Source organism: Bombus impatiens, unplaced genomic scaffold (genome assembly GCF_000188095.3).
Source record: "Bombus impatiens unplaced genomic scaffold, BIMP_2.2 scf_0096, whole genome shotgun sequence".
NCBI classification, from domain to species: domain Eukaryota; kingdom Metazoa; phylum Arthropoda; class Insecta; order Hymenoptera; family Apidae; genus Bombus; species Bombus impatiens.
In genome coordinates, this window is record NT_176515.1 from 671,802 (window position 1) to 687,386 (window position 15,585).

The 15,585-nt window shown below is 39.1% G+C and overlaps 1 protein-coding gene across 1 annotated transcript; it reads right to left on the bottom strand.

Moving 5' to 3' along the window:
- Positions 1–461: 461 nt before the first annotated feature.
- LOC100743613 lies at positions 462–15,552 on the bottom strand. The gene is made up of 4 exons (XM_003486040.4): positions 15,395–15,552; positions 6,136–6,351; positions 5,204–5,493; positions 462–3,494 (listed from the first exon to the last, which is right to left on the bottom strand). The coding sequence occupies exons 1-4, from the start codon at positions 15,398–15,400 to the stop codon at positions 3,200–3,202; spliced, it is 807 nt and encodes a 268-aa protein (XP_003486088.1). The 5' UTR covers positions 15,401–15,552; the 3' UTR covers positions 462–3,199.
- Between the last annotated feature and the right edge of the window lie 33 nt (positions 15,553–15,585).

The window sequence follows — 15,585 nt, forward strand, 5'->3', positions numbered from 1 at the left end:
CGTTTCGCTTGTACCACCAGTTACCAACCACCCTGTATATAATAGTAAGGTATGTTCACACTTCTAACTTGAATTATATTATACGATCATAAAGCAGCGTTTACGATTATTTTCTAAGCTGTGTTTATAATAATATTCGTAGATTACCCCTCAAAGATGTGGATGCAAACACAGTGTACCGTTAGATGCAAGATTTGTCCTCATTTTCTTTTTTATCGATGTTCTGATAAAAATGTTTAATCGCTCAATGGGGCACTTTTTATTTCAAAGTATCTTCTATTTATCGGTTATATTCAAAATGCCCTGACTGTCAATTTTCATTCAATTTTTACAATAGTAAAAAGTTCAAGCGCTATCGTAAAAAGTTCAAACGCTCCGGTCACCAACGACCAACGTGACAGTCAAAGTGTCAACGAATCGAATAAGACGATTGTCGATGTTAAGGAATAAAAATGATTGGATGAATTATTGGAAAAGACTTTATTTAGAATGTTACTTTGAATAAATTCGAAAGTTTTGTACAATACGAAGCGATTGATCGACGAAAACAGCCTCCTCTCGGAAAAGGAATCTTTTCCGGAATCAGAACTGAAACGATTACAGCGGTTATATCGATTTTACGTTTACATTCTACGACGACAAGAACCGTGATCATCCTGCCATAAGTAAGATTTTTTCTTTTTTATTTTATTCTATCCGAAACGATTTCATTTTTTTTCCATTTGTTTCATGAAAAAATATTTCCTCTGAAAATTGACCAGATTCTCTTTTCTTTGACAGATTCTAATTTTATCAAGACTTCATATTAAGTCTTAGAACTTTCAATTAAGGTAGAAATTTTCTCATCTCTCCTCCTTTTTGCTTCGTAGCACGGTACGCAGAGATGTATACATTTTTAATGTTTTACATTAAAAAAAAAAAGAAGACGACAGCATCGTTTTTCCTGCAACGCAACGATTACCTTAGAAACTTCGTTGCTTAATATACAACACAACGTCAAGGAATCAAACGCGCTCCTTGGTTAATATTTGTATATGTGTATATTTACAATATGTATTTTATATAGAATATACGTGTACACATGTTTCACGATTATCTTGTAAAGTGTCGACGATCTGTAAGCCTGGAAGGAAGGTTTCTCTCTGCATTTTATCTTGAGGCGTGAACGAAATACGTTTCCATGGAATTATACGGGTTGTGTCAGAATTATGGCAACCTTTAAATGAAAAAACAGTATCGGATACTACTTTCGGTACTTTCCTACAGTGTATTGTTAACAATGAACAACAATTTAAAACCTTATAAAACAAATATGTCACGTAAAACGGCGAGAACGTAAACAGGAAAAGTTCTTCTAGCTTTTACGTAATATACTCGAAACAAAAATTTCGAAACATTCATATTCTACCTTTCTTTTTATTCCTCTGCGTTTAAATTCTAAAAATAAGTAGAAATTTTAATTCGAAAAAATATCATCCTAAAGGAGTAAAATTCAAGCGTTGAATACGAAGGTCAAATAAATTTTTCGATTTAAACGTCGCCGATATCGACGTAGCCTATTCGATCGAAAAGAAAATTTAAATTGCGTACGGAATAAGAGAATTTTAATTCTATGATAAATCAAATCGAATTTTAAATCGCAAGCATAAAATCAATACAACACCGAACGACGTATACAAATTTCTGTAATGAGTATTTTAATTACGAAAGTGCACGCCTCGACGGGACGCAAGAGGACAACTTTCTGACGTTTTATAATTTCACATCAAGTCGCTGTTCAATAGCGACGAAACGCTCGAGCGGGCTGTATTTAATGTGACATTTAGCGTACGAGACGGGAGAAGCATCTCGATAATTTCGCGGTCGCGTTCGCGACATGCTGGCGCGTCGATTACATCGAGCGCTTCCGCGAGTTTGAAATCTTTCGCGAGGAATTTGGCCGCGATTTCCCTTAAAACTACGGTCTAAATGTCGGAGCGATTGTCATCGGGATAGAATCGTGTAAAGCACTTGAAGAGTCACGGATTTGTATCCAATTAACGCGCGCTTGCTTCGTATATCGTGACATATTTTCGCACGCGGACAAGGTTTCAAAGTTCACAGCAAAACTTTATTCATTTGAACAAATATTTCGCGAATAGTAGAATCTCCTATAATTTTACTTATTCAAATAGAGATTAGGGAAGCTGTAGGTTAATTTTTAATATTTAAAGATATATTTCATTCGATTGCTACGCTACATAGATGATTGTAATAGAGCTTCTTTAATTCTACAACGTCTCGTTCAGTTTCTTCCACAATTTCTCCTTCGGATAATTAAAGTTGATATTCGAATAAACGACAGCGTTAGTTTATTTGATCCAGCGCTAACTAAAATTCCGTTGGAATAAATAAAGTTCTGCCATAAACTCAAAGCGTTCGATAAATTTCGATAACTTGGTAGAAAGTTCGCTGTTATAAAATTTGCCAAGCTAATTACTTACTTATATACGAACGCAGCCGTTCGTTATTCAAAAAGGGAGATTTTTATTTAGAAAATGGAAATATTACATCGACCGATTTGCACAGTCGTAATTCGCACACGCATTTTTCCCGCATGAAAATGCCGCAGCGAACGAGCGCGTCGCACACCGGTAAAAACGCTTGTTAGCGGTGTCGTAAAATTCTCAGCGCCGTATCGTGATTCTGTTTGCCTTTCTTTATTCCCTGGGAAATTCCCTAGCCATCTGACTCGCGCATTCGACATCCAAGCAACCTATATTTCCGGTATATTGTTTTCTGCCGAGCTTCCTCGTTTCGTTCTATTTTCAACTATCGCGTCATTTTCGTGTTTGTATTCCACGATATTGCGAACCAACGTTGGCAACGATGATCTCGACTATTCGACTAGAGATAGTTCTTCAAGGTAGGCCCCGTAACAAACAACGCGCGAAGATTTATCTTCCTTGAACTTTAGTTCAAACCTCGTTCGTAAGTTCAAATTTTACTCGCATATTCAATGGCTATCGTTGAATACTCGATCGTTATCTTACGATACACTCGGTCCCCGATGTATTCGGAAATCGATAAGCTTTTAGCTGATTGGACAACGATGTGATCGTTGTCGCCGAACGAGTCACTGGTCGAAGGCGTCACTGGTGCCCGGTCGATCGAACTCCTGCGTGGAGCCAGCCGGTCGATCGGGCACCAGCAGCCATCCTCACGTTCTCACGAACTTGTACACCACACCGAACACCAATACGCTCACGAGAACCAAGACCAGAGCGGTGACCACCTTCGCGAACGCGTTCAACCCGCTTTCCGTGTGCTGCTGCGGTCTCCTGGTTGGCACGCTCTGTTTCGAAGCTAGACCCCGGGCCAGCGCAGGAAATGCCAAGCTCTGGGTAAAGGTTAGCTTGTGCAGCGATTCCGACAGAGAATAAGGACCCACGGAACCACGGGCTGCTGCTCTCAAGAGGGCGTACTCCAGGTCCAGAGCGTCGAACATGCTGTACCTGTTGATTGGAATAGAAATTTTTGATTACGCGATGGAAGATAGTTGGTAGGAGGTTGTCTCAAACGAATTGGTATTATGGTAGCTTTGTAGCCGAAGAGACGAAATTAGGGCGAAAAAGGAGAATTCGTTAGCGGTGACATTAACGGGAATATACAGAGTGGGAAAAATACTGAAAAAAATATAGAATCAGATTGCGTTATATGTTTCTTTTTATATAAAATTATCGCGCGTAATTTGTTCGTTCAAGTATATCTACAATCTGAAATTTTTCTCATTATTTAGTTTATCGTTTGTTACAGAATCTATGTTTCCATTAACCACGATAGGCATTGCGATGTATTTAAATAACGACTGGTTCGATATCGCTGTTACAAACAAATATACAAAGCAACAATATCTCAAACGCTGCGGCCTGCGAATGTCGATAGAAATAACTGTGTTTGGTACTTTCGAGGGCTAAGACGTTCAGCTTATTTTAGAATCTAGCCCCAACACGTCATATCTGAAAAATACTCGAACGAAAAAGGCAACGTCAGCCCGTCGAATCGATTCACAGTGTGACTCGGCGAAGGTTTCACCTTTGAAAGTTCCGAGTTCGAGGTAGAAGGGCGCGACGAAATCCCGACGATTTCCGCCTCCGTGTGAAAGCAAGCTGTCGGCCAAATCACCCGGATACCACGGCCATGATTAATATCTCTGGATGCATAAATGAAAAGGAGAGCGGTAACCGCACACGTGTTCGTATTTGCATGGTACCAGGGTCGCGCCTTGACACGAGTCAAGATCGACGTCAGACCGTTATCAGCCCGGGGGATTATTTCTAGCCCCGTCCTGCCGGCAATTTCACGGATCGGGAACAGACACGTTCAGGGGTTTTTCTCCTTTTTATAAGCGAGACCGTGACGCGTCTGGAACGCGAACGATCGTTGATATCAACTTATCTTGGGATGCAGATCGCTCGACCAAGGGAACGAGATGGTATTTCGACCAAGTTCGCGAGCTCCGTTATGCGACGATGAGAATTTCTTCTTTATGCAAAAGGTTCGTCATAGTTCGTTTTTATGGCATGCGTCGGACGAATGAAAATTTCTTCGTATTACAGAGAAACTTCGTATTATAGTAGCTCGCGTAAAATTAGGCGAGATTTAAGTCATCGTTTTTCTGCCTTTGAATTTGTTCAATCGTGTTGAGGCGATTCGATGTGTAAACGAAGAAAACTCGTGGATAAATTGTAAGGCAGAAAATATATTTAAATAGAAGCGTAATTATAAGTAAGAATACAATTTGAGTTGGTCCAGATCCGCACGCTAGCTGTGTTACCCTATAACTGAAAAACCCCGAAGTCAACGTTGCCTGTCTACCGTTTATGGTCTGTCTTCGTCGCAGTCTTTTGTCTACGCGCTGTCGATGGCTTCGATGCTTGAGAAAACTAAAAAGAGCAGATGTAGAGTTTTCTTAAAAGTGCTGACCACTTCCACAAATCGATACGAAAGTTCGAATTTTGCGTCCTTTGCTCGTTGTTACGAGAACCGGTTGTATTTAAAAAGTTTTATCTTCTCGAAGATAGATCCATGGGACCTAGAATTGCTTTTCTTTGTTTCAACTATTTTTTTAGAACGTTCGACGTATTCGAATAAACGTAATTTTCGTTGAAAAATCGACGAAACAAGCCCTTCGCTTATCGAAAGAAACGAATACTACTATTACCTGCTACTACGTCTCCTATCTTGCGAATGCATCTGTACATTGGCAGAACTGGGCATCGAACGCAGACTGCTGGTAGTCGAGCTCGATGGACTGGGCGGAAGCGGAGGTTCTTCGTCGATGGACGTTCTGTCTGGCGTCGGTGGACTCTTAATCCCGGAATTATGGTGATTGTGATGCAAATGGTGCAATTGCAGTCGAGCGTGGTCCGGATGGAGTAGACTGGCGCGCCGGGATTGTTGAGGCGTGGTGGCTGGGCTAGTGCTGGCTACACCGCACGGAGACGGCGACGCCTTTTCCGACAATCGTACGAACAAAGTCGTTACAGTTTGGCTATTTCTATGAAATTTGTTTTAGAGTGTCGCGAAACTCAGACGCTGAAGCCTATCGATGGTAATTATCGTTATGTCGATTTTTCGGACTCGGTGATCGCTGATGTAGGATTGGTCGGATAACTTGATTTCTATTTTTATAAAATCGTTTACTTTAGTGAGCGTTGCTACTGAATTCTACGTAATTTGATACATCGTGTAACTAGTTGGTATCTTCGAATTCTACGATTCCACGGTGTGATTCGTAGAATTTTACGATTTAGCTTTTGGCCCATTGAATTCTACAATTTCGTTGTTTATTATTATCACACGTCGCAATTCTGTAGTTAACGCCATCGAATTTTGCAATTTACGCAAACGAATCCGTTGCCGAATCCATATTTTCTAAATCTTTACTCGCAGTAGCGTAATTTTCTGATCGTTATAGTTAAAACTCTTTACAATATTTTATATATTTTTGGAATATAGTATGGAAAATCTATCTCTGCCAAAAACTTTTACACGCAACTGTATGCATTTCATCTGCCAACAATACTAAAATAGAAATTGAAGAATCCGAAAATCATTGGGTAACGCTTGCCTCAGCTGTTTCGATCACGTTACCTGTATGGACTCGATGCCACTGTCGTTGACGTTTTCCTGGACATCCGGAAACACGAATGCCTGTGCCTGTCCGTCGGCCTCGCCCCTCGGTGAGTCGCTCGGCCATACCTGCAGCAATGGAAGTCCGCCACGAGGCTCTGTGCAAACTTCCGCGACGACGTCGTTGCTCTGCTCACCCGTACTGAGGCACAATCGGCCCAGCTCTCTCAGTGGCTTCTGTTTAACGAGACACGGTAACTATTTGTCCAATATTCGCTTTCACTTTACGATCAGCAACAATTATTAATAGGTTCCAGACTTTGATCGATAAGATTATGCAATTTTTCACATAGATCGCGAGGAACAGCATCGACGGAGTAGTATTTATTATAATTCAATTTATTTCGTGATATATTAGACGATCCTGTAAGTAATACGATTTTTCTGAAAGTTAAGTTCAAAACGACAGAAATTGTCGCTATCGGAGTTTTCAAAAATTCGAATAGAAAACTTCATAGAAAAAGATAGTGAATTATAAAAAATACGAGGAAATTCATCATCGATTGCCAAATGGTAATTGTTCGTTTGTATCCAGCGATACGAAACGACCGCGTTACTTTCAAATCAATTTCTTGTTTATCGAATACGAATTACGTACCTGCGATTATGGAAAATTAAAAAGTGGCGCGATTTTAGAAAAAATTTAGCGAAATTTAGAAAAATTCGACCGAGTAATAAAGTCGATAATTTCTGTAGAATATAATACCAAGATTATTTAAGTATTTCTTTGCTTGTTTAATGTTAACAGTTGGAGGATCAGAATCTCAAGCGTTTCACGTGCGTGTACGAATCTGCTCAGTATCTGACGTAATCATGCTCAAGCTCCGATAACGCTATTCCCAGATACTATTCCAGTCGTGCACACAACCGCGTTATGCACGTTGCATTTACATCACGCGGGTGCTGTCACTGGCTCGAATTGATTTTGCACGATACAGTCTATGCAAGGACGTTTGCGGAAATTTCACCGAAGACACCATATGCTCTCATTGTGTCGATCGTTAGATTACATTTGCTCGTCGCGTTGCAAACGAATCGATGATTATCGAATAACCATAAAGATTAGTTCTCCATTCTAACTTTCACTGTTGCCACTTTCGTATAGCAATAACGATGTTCATTAGCTGCTGAGATGTTATAAATGCACATGTTTAATAATCTTTGCTTCGCATTTACATTTTCCTCTTTCAGAGACTAAAACTCGTACTCTTTACGTTTTATATCCTCTGTCCTGATTATCTCGCTAAACGTCTTGGATTTTTGACAAAATTTCAAATTGAAATAGGGCAATGTGGCAATCAAGTATGAATGCGCGAATAATTTGAGCATGTTCCAGACAGTTTCTAGGAATAATCTTTCAAATAACTATGTCATCCCATTCTTAAACATACGTAGCTTTTTCAAAACATTATACACGTATTTGATCAAAGTAAATTAAAACGAAAGAAAAAACAGTTTCATTACAAAATTTACAATAATATCGCAATCGAAACAATACAAAAATTGCATCAAAATTCCAGTTGAGAAGATTACGGCCAATAAAAGATTGAATTTGCCTCGAAAAATGCTGGATATTGGATTTATTACTTTGTTTGCACACACGAACGAACGATCGATGAAGTTTTCATCTCTACGGAAGTTGCTGCTCACAGAACTAAAGCTCGATTCGGCTTATCGGTTTACAAAAGGAGAGGCTTCGTGTTATTTCCATTGTCCGTTCATCGAAAGCGTTCCAATTCGATCGCCAGCCTACGTCGCTCGTCTTTCGTGGCCGTTTTGGAAACGTGAAAATTCGATCGACGCACCTGCTAATTATTCATCGACGCATCATCTATCGACGAGCTTGTTACTACAGGTCAGAAAGAGCCAGGTGATATAATATCAGAAAATATCAAGCGACAAGATGTTAGAGATATGGAAATACAGCAGACTTGGCGATCGAACGTCGAGAACGGAGTTCCATGAGAGGCTCGCGTAGATTCCAGCGATATTTGGCCTGTTTCATCGGTCATCGCCAACGATCATCGCGTTTGATACGTTTACCGACTATTCGCAAGGCAGAGGTACGTGCATAAGTAAAGGTTATCGTAATATATCGCGTGTTTCCAAATCGAGAAGTAAAATTGGTGAAAAAGAAGAGAAACTTTGGTAAAAGGAATTAGACGTTTTTCCGTAAATTCCAGTAAGTGAGAAGCGATACAACTTCTCGCAAATAGTTCATAGTAAACTGAAAGAGACACGTGTACGAATAATTGATAGATAACAGAGATGTTTGGCCACCGAAAAGTGTTGTACAAACCGTACGAGAGGCTTTACGAATCGATAAACTTGATTAAGTATCGAAGAAGCGTTCGTTCCGTGTTTCCGATCGTCTCGAGAGAACTCGAAGGAGGATCGTAGCAACGTTAAACAACCTTCGAGGCTTCTCGCAGCCGAGAATAACGTCGAAACGAATGGAGAAGGATATTTCTCGTTTATTTTCCCTGCAAAGTAGGTTCTCGCGATCTTGATTTCGCCTATAAATTACAATTACCCGAATGGCTAATTAAATTAACCAGACACCTTTATTAAAACTATCTCCAGGAAGAAGAGAAATTGCAATTACTTAATTCAAACACAATAGAGAAATCGAAGATTTCACGCGTGTATGAGCGGAGGAAACTGGTTCTTTAATCTAACTCGATACCCGATACGGTATATCGGTCTGTATAGTTCGTGCGTGGCTAAGAATATCAAAGTTTAATTGATGATATCGTTATTAATAATCCATAATTGCGACGCGAACAGAGAAATCTTTTCGAGAATTTTCCTGAACCACGAAACTCGAGCATAAGTTGGAAAGTCTTCGACCGGGTATAGCTTGTCTTGCTGCGATATACTCGATCGGATTTTTATTAAGGCCTGTTTACAACTGCCACGATGAAGGCCTCGCTAACACGCACGTATCTTTGTAACACGATGACGTAGGAAGCTTTCGGCCGAGAATTCTTCGCTAGATAATATTTATCGCGGTGTAACAATAAAAGTGCAAAGTTCAAAGCAGCGGCCTCGTGTTCTTAGGGCACAATCCGATTATCGCCCTTTGAACGTCATTTTCATTATTCACTTTTGCGTCATTTTCACGACCTTGGCAGTAGCGGATATCGTCATAGCGAGAAACTGCCAAGCAATTCGATTTCGAAAATCGAAAAACCTTCGACGTTTCAGGGAAAATTATCGGTTCTACTTTGATGGTTATTTTCTTATTGTTTTAGTATTGGTTTAATTTTCTGTCACACAAATGATCACATTTCGATAATCGAATGCGCACTTATTAGAACATCTTTAAAATAAGCTTGCGTTACTGAAAGTTTCTTATTCGATAAAAGATTGATAAAAGGAGAGCAAAAGTTTCCTATCGATGTTAGAAACGTTATCAACGATCCAAGTACGAAATCTGTATGAAAGTAATTAAAACGAAAAATATTGTATGGAAAAATATATTTTCGTAGCACTAATCCTCAACTAGCGGATAACTCGTTTGTAAGGGAAACCTGAACTTTTTTACTCTTGTCATCGTAAAAAAAATCAAACGAATAAATTTGGAAAATAATAAATTTAAAATAAATATTCACTGTTTGATAATACTGTTTCTCCATATTTCAGAATACATACATTGTGCAGTCATTCTACGAGTTCGCTGGACGATGAGAGCGATTCACGACGCCGCGACGCGACGACCGATTCTGAGCAGCGACATTTAATGGGATTATAACGTAAATTTATCGGTTCATTTTTATCCTGTTCAGCGTTTTTTTCCACAGGCGTATAATTAGTCCGACCTCGTGTAAAAAAAGCCGCTTGGTCCGACAAGCGATGCGAATGCAGATCGATAGAACGCAATCAGGAAGCTAATGAAGCTGGACGCTTCTTTTACAGCTTTTCCCATTCCACGGAAGGCAACGTGGACGTGTAAGAAAGAAACAAAAGAGGAGATAAAGAAACATGAAAGGGGCTGGAAAAAAAACGAACTACCTGTTCCGGAAGAGAACGTTACGATAAAAGTTTCAGATTCGTCCTGCGAGTTCGTAAAGGATTGTCTGCTAAATTTTAAGCTCGGAATGTAAGAACCATAAAAAATGGTACGGTGATCATCGAATGTATTTGGATATAAAACACGAGAACGCGATATAAACAAAAGATTCATCGAGCGACTTCCCCGGAATTGTATCGCGTCTCAAATTTACAAAACCACTACAAACTTTTTAATTCCTGTATCGGTCCTTAGAAGAAATTCCCTCGACGGTCTACGTCAACTATTACGTTCTATACGATAGTAGAGACTATTCCGATTTTCTACTTTCAAGAGGATGCCCTATAATTTCACTTTACAAAATTAACCACGTTCTAAGAAGATTTATAAAACTTCTCCATGGCAAATGTTCAAATATTTTCGCGAATCACTATGCGCGTCTAAGAACGATAACTATGAAATTAACTACGTCTATTGGATCCTTTCGAAGCCTATGAGGTCTCTTAAGGAATTTATTTACTGCTCGCTGAACATTTTGTCAGTGACACGAAGTTTTCGAGTTTGGCTTATATCGAACGAGGAATGTTTAGCAGCTGTCGATTGTTATCCTATAGAAGAGTTTCTAGTACAAACGTTTGCTGAATAACGAGAACGTATTTAGAGGTAGAACCGGGAAACGAGTTTCTTTGTATTGTTCTGTGTGCAGTGGTTGAAACCGGTTTCATGAAAAATTTCGTGGCATTTTTAGCGTACAAGCCGGATTTGCGGCCAGCACAGCGACAGAATTTGAATGAAACAACAATCTGGCTGCGATCCAAATCCTTTTTGCGTAAAATATAACACGATGCAGAATGTCCAAACACCCGACGCGACGCTAGTATGAAAAGAAATGAAATATGCATTCTTTTCTGCTCGTATATTTTTTTTACGTGTTTCTAACGAACAGAGAATTTTCTTCACGTACAGTATGTTATAGCCACTTACGTACCGTCATCTACAGTGATTCATGAAAGTGTTTGAACCCACGCAAAAACTTTTTACGAATGTGATGCGCGTGTTAGGTATAAATAAATATATATTCTACAATTACGACTACCTCTTTCCATTGTCGTTATTTCTTAACGTGTTAACAGAAAAAGATGGAGAAGATAAAGAAAGAAATATTATTATTATTAACAGTATATACGAAGAAAAGAATTCGTTGGCGGATAAATATCATTTGGTCGGACGTGTCAGTAGTGCCACTGTATTTTATCAAAAATCATTCGAATCTCTAAAAATGAATCGTTTTAAATCTATACGTTTCGATATGAAACATTACGAATTAACCGCTGGAGCAGTCTGGTTTTAGCGTTAAAAAATGTAGATGTGAAGTCGTTTGGCAAAGTGCTTCGTTGAATTTTGAATAGACAGTATCTTAGGTAAAACTCGCCTGGATTTTTAAATATGTTACTCGGTTACAAACTCGTTCGACGAGTCTCGCGATCGACTAAACAATACAAAACGAATAAAACGCCCCATCATGCTCGAACAATTCTTCTTTCGCTTACAAAGCGAAGGACCAATTTTATAATGGCAATTCATATTGCAATTACGCGGCTACATTTACAGTGCATTCATTCGTACTCCCCTTTCGTTTATCGATTTCGTATTTCGTACGCTGCCGGTATCAATTTAAACCGAATATTTGTTACGATATTAAAGGTACTCGTATAAAGGTAAATAACAAATTTTTGTATCCCGAAAAATACTATTTTGTACTATTCGTATTTCAGTTATAATTGGACCGCGCGTGTTTATGCGTTTATAAAAAATCCAAAGATGCAAAAATGCAGAGAATGCACACAATATTGAAAAATTAATCAAAAACGCAACGTTGATTTATGATCGAAACGTTTCTTTGAAAAATTCAATTAATCAACTACATTCTCTATTTATTAAAGTCGTCGACTTCTACCTACAACTACCCCCTGCCTTTGTTTTAAACTCATTACCGTTTTCAACGCTCTACCGGCTCTTAAAGAAATGTTCTCTTAATTAGTAAATTATCTCGAGCAGTTAGCAGCGAAGGAGCGATCCAAATGCTCAGCTGTTAGCGACAACTCGCGCAGTCCATTAAGAATTTCTCGAAGGCAGGTAACCAGGGGTTGAAAGGCGAAGCCATAATCGCGGCCAATGATTTGCAGAGCGAGTCCTACGGATACACGACAACGTTCGTGACCGTGACTGAAAGATCTTGCCTTGTTCGGCCTTGACATGGCACGGTCGATGAGGGAAAGGTAAAAAGCGGGTTGCTTTTTCTCGCACAGTGCCTCTCCATGCGTGTACACAGTAACACCCTTTCGTTTAATCTTTAACCGTTGGCTAAAGAACATGCACGTTTTGCTTTCGTCGAATATATCCCACTGGAATCATTTTTTTCTTCTTATTATCAACAATAAATAGAACAAAATGAAATTTCCATAGTTTAACGATTAAAACCGTTGCTACTCGATTACTAATTTTGACGCGAAACTGTCGGCAAACTTTATCATCAAACGGATTGATGTGACGTTAGTGGAAAAGTTAAGGGTTACCTGATGTAAATTAATCGAAACCTTTGCCCTTTGAATCGGGGACGAGAAGGTTGTCGAGTGGTTTCGATTTCAAAACTGGTTTCTCGGTACGAGGGCAAGATATCATCGCAATTAGAATTTGCTGGTAACCGATTTACCTAATTTTTATTTCAAAGGCAATAGTTTCTCGTTCATTCTTCCCGTCAATAAAAGTGAATAAATAGTTGAATGAGCGATAGAAAAGATAAAAAAGCGATTAATATATATACAGGGTGGTTGGTAACTGGTGGTACAAGCGGAAAGGGTGTGATTCTACGCGAAAAAAGAAGTCGAAAATATAGAATAACAATTTTTCGTTCGAGGTTTTGATTCGAGAAAATCGACTTTGAATTTTCGCTCGGTACGCGTGCACTTTATCGCATCTCGTTATAACGGATCTCACTGTAGATGGTTGTCTCGATGGAAAAATTAAAAAAGAAAAAATTTAAAAAAATGTTCACCCTCTTTCAGAATCACCCCCTTTCCGCTTTTACCACCAGTTACCAACCACCCTGTATAACAATACATATACAGATATATTTTTCTTTTCGCGATAATTCTAAAAGTATCTGATAATATACGACAGGGTCGTTGACGAAAATACCAGGGAAAAAATTAATTAAAGTTATCATTACATACAACCCTGCATCAACGGCTGGAAGGTTTTGAAAAGAAACGCGAAACATCGACGCTATTTCGCTCGTTTGTCGTCGAAAATGGCGAAGGGTCTCATTATGCCACAACGAACTAGCGTTCCTTTCATTCGAAATCTGTGCAACGTTGACCGAGAATCGAAGGGAAGCCAAGAGAACCGATCGAAGGACGTCGTTATCGAAGACACTTGCCCGTTTCACCGTAATTTTTACACAGCCAGCTTTATCCAGGATATCGATACCCTGGAAATTCATTCCTTTCGTCGCCGTTACTTGTTAGCACACTTGTTTCGGAAATTAGACGAGTTTCTCGATACGAATCGAGGCAATGAGAGTGGAAATTCCGGGAGCTTTCTTTTCAAGCTTCCTCGCTATTGAAAAGGTACGATTATATTTTTTGTTCCTTGAGAATACGAAATTTCTAAAAATAAATATTACGTAAGACGCGAGATCCGCGAGAAGCGGGAGATTTTGTTATTTAAAGAGACGACTAGCGAATTCGAATAAATATGAAAATTTGTATAACCGATTTATTCTTTCAAAATTTGAAATTCGAATGGTTAGTGCGTTTGAACAAATTTGAAAATTGAAATAATTTGAAATTGAAATTTGAATAAATTTGAAAATTTGAAAGGATGCAAAAATGGAAATTATCAACTTCTTTATTGAAAAGCGTAGTTGAATCAGTTAAAAGAATTGGAATTATCTACTTCTTTTGCAAGAATTTTGAATTTGAAGGGTTAAGAGGAAAGTAACCGAGTGCTTTTAATAAATATCCTCGAAAAGAGTATTTAGAAAATAACTTTGCAGACCTGGTCGAGAGGCGTCTCATGGTTCAACGGAAGATAATTCACCCTAACCCTGCAGGATAATGAGATTACAATCGAGGGTGGAAAGCGAGCAACGATACTAAACGACAAACTCGAACAAACTTCTGAACTTTCTCCGCGAACTCGACGAAGGGGAACTTGTCTCAAACAGACAGCTCGTATCAAGCTAACCCTAAATAATTAAAAATTTAATTCAAACCGCTCTAATGTCCTGAGCACTTCGTAATTTATATATTATCTACCACGAAATCGCGTTAAAAGTAACAAAAAATATGCAAACTGAATCATAGCGTTGTACCGATGAAATTTAAATAAATTTCATCGCTATATTCATCTCGCCTAAACCACCACGATCGTATTATTATAACATTGAAATTCCCGAAATTTTAATAAAATATCGCAACACAAAATTTCCCAATTACCAATATTCACAGACATACGTTTCAACTATAAAAGAAATAAAATTTTAGGATACTCAAACGATAAAATATTTATTATAAAACTGTACTTGAAACTCTCGAAAAATTCCTATCTTTATGTGCTTTTATCCATACACGCGCATCGCAATCACGGAAACAAAATATTGTAAAATAACAGAACTTTCAAGCCAGTGGTAATCAAATATTCGGTTATAAATCTCGAGGCACTCGTAGCAACTTTTAATCCTATGTATTTCTACGCACGTAGCTCAACTACGAAGGAAAGAATATTACAAAATACCAAAGCTTCCACCTTAGCAACCATAACATATTATAAAACCGCACTTGAAGCTTCCGAAAATTTACGTGTAATTGCTTATAATCTTACTCGTAATTACAAGAAGAAAAAAATTACAAAACAACAAAAACCCCCGGTAATAATAAAATACTTCGATATAAATCTCGAAGCACTCGCGAAATCCTCGATCCTATTTATCCCTATTCACCCGCGCACCTCAATTAGCAACGAAAGAAAATTAGAAAATACGAAAACCTCCACCCGAGATATCATGAAACAAACTTCGAACGCCTGGAAACATTCCCTCCACCCCTATGCACCTGAACTTCGTCCAAAAGAAGCCCGTAGAAACAGCGATCGGAGAAGCTCGCGTCACGAGGAGTCTCGGACGAACGTGGAACATAGGCCACCCACCTGCATGCTTCCGAGGGCGGGCTCATGGCCAAGAGTTTCGGCACGATCATCAGCGTCGTGCCTGCTGTCGACGTCCAGGATATAAGCTCCTCGGTCGGTCTCCTCGGGGTTCGAACTGCGACTGGTTCCGCTCGTCAGGACAGCCGAGACAGCAGCGTGCTCAGGGGGAGGGGGTTGCCTCGGTCCGGTAG